General features: G+C 42.4%; 1 protein-coding gene across 2 annotated transcripts in view; it reads right to left on the bottom strand.

Annotated features, from left to right (window-relative positions):
* Nucleotides 1-1,679: 1,679 nt before the first annotated feature.
* The window catches only part of PXYLP1 (2-phosphoxylose phosphatase 1), a 40,969-nt gene continuing 37,303 nt past the window's right edge, over nt 1,680-5,345 (bottom strand). For both annotated transcript variants that reach the window (XM_008586673.1, XM_008586680.1), the window contains exon 5: nt 1,680-2,921. In XM_008586673.1, coding sequence (XP_008584895.1) covers nt 1,984-2,921 — 938 coding nt within the window. In that variant the 3' untranslated portion in view covers nt 1,680-1,983. The remainder of the gene's footprint in view (nt 2,922-5,345) is intronic.

The raw sequence follows: 5,345 nt of genomic DNA, 5'->3' as shown, positions 1-5,345 counted from the left end.
GTTATGGAATGAAGTGTCTCAGCACTTGATATGGAGGAAGATATTTTAATGCTGTGCATACCTGATGCCTCAGGAGGCAAAACCTTTATTCACACTTTTGATGTTGGCCTTAGCCAAAATATTTACTTTTACCAAAGGATGTTATAAATTGATTTTTAAAAAATCTTCTGATTCGCTTTTATTTTTAAATCTTCAAGCTGTGTTTAGCAGTTCTAATTCAGTATATTGTAAGTGGGAGGAAAGAAACCTGTTTAGGCTATAAATACTCAAGACATAACACACAATTTTCAGCAATAAATGAAGCAATTAAGATAAAATTTTAAAATATTGGTTCTCTGTTGAAAAGAACTAGAGTGACTGTGGTACAAACCATTATTTGTACAGTGTAAGTATTCATCAAAAATTTATTTATAGAAACAGGCATATTCAAATGGACAACACTGGACAAAAACAAAGGGAATAGGTTGGAATGCCAAGGACACTGGAAAATCTTACTTGAGCTTTACGTTTTTTCGAATAGAACTAGCACCATTAGTTCGGAAATCACAGATTTAGTTATAATTACTTCTAATATATAAAATACATTATAAAGATTATTTAATTATCTAGTAACAAAGTTCTTCCAAAAACATTTAAAAATCAATCAGAATTTATTATTTGAAACGGATGAAAATGGTTTAAAAATTGATCCAATTCTACGGCTTGTCAAAGGGAATGAACCATAATTAGTTTTACTGGAAGAAAGTGCCTGAATTCAGCTTCTGGCCTTCTAACCACCAAGCGGATACAGTGAATTGCATATTACTATAGGAATAAGAACATTTAAAACTAGTCTTAGAAAATATTTTCCTAGACTATAAAAATACTAAATGGAATACAAAATCTCAGCATATACAGCAAATGGACTACAGCAGACAAGTATTTAAAACTATCTTGTACCACAATCATCATGAACATCAAGTATTATTCTAATCATTTTCGATGATTCACTCTGATTCGATGTTTATTTTGCTTCAAGTTTTCTTGTAGTGTCAGATACAGACCATATTCTGTGTTTCTAGCAGATGTTACTGGAGGAACCATTGAATAATTCTTGGTATTCGAGTGGTTCTCAAAGTGCTAGAAGTGCAATTGTAGTAGAACTTGTTTTTTTAGATCAGGGGTCAGCAAACAACAGCCCGGGGGCCAAATCTGGGAGCCGTACCTGTCTTGTACAGCCTGTGAACACAGCCACAATTAATCGTTTATGTATTGCCTACAGTTGCTGTCATGTTACAATAGCAGAATTGAGTAGTTGCGACAGAGACTGTGATGTGGCCTTTTGGTCTGAAAAGTCCAAGATATTTATTATCTGGCCCTTTAAAGAAAAAGTTTGCCAACCCCTGTTTTAGATAAGTCACTTCAGGAAATTTTTCACTGAAGGACAAGGCAAAATTGTTCAAGATTAAGAAAATTTTGGCTGAGGTTTGCTCGTTCCATCATACAGTACCATGGCAGGCCAAAAGAATACAAACTTGGGTTGGCAACTTGGGGTATTGAAATATTATTCTGGGGCTGGCCCGTGGCTCACTCGGGTGAGTGTGGTGCTGATAACACCAAGGCCACAGGTTCGAATCCCATATAGGGATGGCCGGTTAGCTTACTGGGTGAGCATGGTGCTGATAACACCAACTCAAGGGTTAAGATCCCCTTACTGGTCATCTTTAAAAAAAAAAAAAGAAATATTATTCTGGCGTTCTAAGCAAAGTCTGGTTATGATAAAGTACCTTTTTTTCCTCTGGGAACTGTACCAAGTAACTTATATACCAGATTATAGCAACGTGCTTACTGTTCAACCCAAACCATCTCTGTGGTTCCCAAACACAATTTTTAGCCTTTAAAAATCCATAATTTTACACCCTTAGCAACAGACAGAACCTAGAAGCAGACACTTCCCAGCCCTCTGTATTGGCATAGATTCTATAGTGCTGTGCCTCGTACCTTTTAGAATCTTTCCCTGTGACATGCATCATAATAATTAGTACTACTGCTACCTAGGGCCACAAACATGTCCCTTTTGACAAAGCGGACTAAGTTTTCAAGGGGACACATGGGCTTGAGAGAACGCTTTTGGTGGTCTTGGCAGAAAGAGGTGTGGAATGTGACGTCAACACCATTGTAAAGGATACGAACAGAATGTTCACTGGGCTTTTCTCTGTCTTGCCAGAGCTCAAAGATCAATCTGGCTGCAAACCTTGGGAACCTGGCTTCTGTAAGGCCCAAGGCACTGAGAACTGGTGACAGAGTGACATCATGAGCAGAGTAGAGGGCAAAGATCTCTTCTTTCCTGCCCTCGGCAGCACGTTGCATCCGACCGATGGTTTGGTTCAGGATGGGGTGGGCACCCAGCAGCGAATACCCAAGGTACAGTTTTTTCTCCCGCCTTTCTCTCTCATCCTCTATCTGATGGGTCTTGATCACCTTGAAGTGCTCCATGTCAATGCAGCCATTTCTGGTACAGGGGAAGCTGACATTGTGGCAGAAGTGGCAGAGCATGGAGTCTATGGGGTTGGCAGCTCGGAGCTGCTTGGTGGGGATGTCCACGATCTTGGCCATCTCCCCATAGGTCCTCTCCAGCTGGCTGTTTTTCAAACGTAAAAGGTACTGACGACGCTGCTCCTTTTCCAGATACTGGTTTCTCACCGGGCAATAGCAGTTTCCAGAGCAGAACAGAGCACTTGGCTGGTGCCGGAAATAAATCTTCTTCCAGTCAAAATCTGGAAGAAAGCCATAAAGCAAGGCCAGCCCACTCTGTAGGGTCCGGCTCTTCCCAGTGGTCTCTAAGTAAAGCTGATCTGTGGACCAGTCACTGGACAGGAGTTTGTGTTTCTTTAGGTAGATGTCTCTCAGCAGCTGCCCATTCTGCAAATGCTGCACGACTCCTAAAACGCAGGACGACACAAAGCTTTCATTACTATTACCTTAGCAAGAGGATCAGCAGCGGGAGGCTGAGTCTGCCCAACTGTGGAATGTTTTAGATCAGTATAAGACAGTATAATCGAGCCCATTTCCTCACCCGATGGAAGTTATGAAAATGGGTGGGTTCATGTCAACTTGGGAAGGGAAACTCTTGGGAGTATCCATGAAGGGATGAGCACAGTGGGGCCCTGTCCACTGGAGCCACAGCCTTCGGGGGGAGCACAGGGACAATTTGCCTCGCTCTTGCCCTCATCACTGGTCCATTCCCTGGGGAGGAATCACTCAGCCAGTGACTATCTAGATGGAAATTGGCATGGGCCTAAGGACAGCTTTTTCCCTCCCACCAGGGACACAGCATTCTTCAGTGTGCAGGAACTGCTCAGTGGAATCGGTCAACTGCAAGTTGCCTGCTTGATGCTTAGTCGCTCACTGCTGCGAAGTTCCTTCCTTGACCCCATCTTCCCTAGTCTGCCCAACCTAATACTCTCTGCTAACATTCTAGGTACATTTCTGCCCAGTCCTGCTGGGGCTTAAGGCTTATCAACAAGGACACGTCCTCTATACAATATGGAATGAGCTCCCAGATACCAGATAAAATATTTGAAAAAAGCAAAGCACAGAAGAGTATGTTTATTATGTTCCTTCTAAATAAAAAAGAGAGAAAAAGAAGAATGTGTATTTCAGTTGCCTGCATTGCATGAAGAAACTTTGGAAGGATGCACAAGAAACTACTATCAGTGGGGTTGATGGAGGCACACAAATTAGGTGGATGGAACATGGGGAGAAGAAAAAATTCTAAGTTTACCTTTTAGTACTGTTTGAGTTTGAACTACCACAGTACAATAATAAATTAACATTTTTAAAAATGAAAAAGCCTTATCTTCAAGTAGGAGAAGGCAATCCAAGACAAAAGTGAGCTCACCCTCCAGCCTGCAGGATGTGGGGGTGCAGTCCCCGTAATGGGTATGAACTCTCTGAGGGTGTAAACTGCACACAGGCCCTATGACCAGTAATGTCATTTATTCAGGTATCTAAACAGTTTGAAAAGTTCCACCGCAAACACCAAACAGGCTGAAAAGCATGAGACAGAGGAAAAGTGTGTCGGCCCTGGGTGACAACAGCTCAGCAACAGACACAGAAGACAACTGGAAGAGCACTGGAAGCAGAATCCCTCAGGGACCCGGCTAGCTCAGGCCTTAGCATTTCCAAATGATTTGCCAAAAGAGGCAAACCACGAGTCATGAACATTAAGAACCTGTGTCTGGCCCCCATTCCTGCTGGGCCTATCATGTTTTCTTAGACTACATATATTGTAGTTAGAGTGCTTACTTTCTCATTTAATCTGCACAAAAACCCAATGAAGATGGCAAGTTACTATTACCACCCCATTTTCCTTTTTTTACAGATGAAGAAACTGAGGCCCTGAGCCACTCACAGTTAAGAAGCGGCAGAACCAGAACTCAAGGCCCCATGGGCCCCAATTTTGTGCTCTTGTCCCCGCTCACAGCACTTTCTCTACATTGTCATGCAGGAGTATGAAGTCCCAGCATCGAGGCCTGCGTCTTACGGCTTAGTTCGTGCTGCCCCTTTCCCTGCTTAAAGGGGTCCTCACCCGGTGCTTGGCTCCAGCAATACCTTCTTTGTAGAGCTTTCCTTTGTCCTTTTCCAGGTCAAATTAATCATTCCTTCCTGTTCCCATACGCTGATGGACCTCCATGACAATGTTTGTTGCATTCACCAAGAGCCTATCATATGCTAGCACTGTGCCAGGCACTCTACACAGGCTATCTGATTGGATTCACCACCAGCCCTGTCAGGAAGCTATTATTAGCCCCATTTTCCAGGTCTGCCTGACTCCAAAGCATGTGCTTATTCTCTAAGACCCTGCAGCTTCCAGGCACAGTTAGTTGTCTCCATGCATGTTGCCCCCCTGCAGCTGCAGGCTCCTTAGGACTGGCAGGAGATGGTCACATTCATCTGGCCACCCTGTACACTCAGCAGCTGCCAAAGAACCTTCAATAGAGTAGGCACTAATAAGCAGTCTTATCTTACATAGTTACTGTGGGGTGCCATAAGTGTGCCAGTTATAAATGATTATTACAACAGCTATGCATTTTTAATGACATTTAAAATAAAAGATAAAAGTGCCCATTAAAAGAGAATGAGGGAACAGGAGCAAATAGTACTGCAAGTGATTTCTAGAGTACTTCTAATTTAGAAAATGATGATGATAACAGATCAATTGAGAAGTACTATGGATTGAATGTCCCCCCAAAACTCACTGAAGCTTGGTCCCCATTGTAACAGAGGGTATTAAATCCTACTATGGTATCTGAAAGGTGGGGCTTTTTTTTTTTTTTTTTTTTTTTTTTTTTTTTTTTTTTTTT

This window comes from Galeopterus variegatus, unplaced genomic scaffold (genome assembly GCF_000696425.1).
Source record: "Galeopterus variegatus unplaced genomic scaffold, G_variegatus-3.0.2 Scaffold111, whole genome shotgun sequence".
NCBI lineage: Eukaryota > Metazoa > Chordata > Mammalia > Dermoptera > Cynocephalidae > Galeopterus > Galeopterus variegatus.
This window is presented reverse-complemented; position numbering and strand designations above follow the sequence as displayed.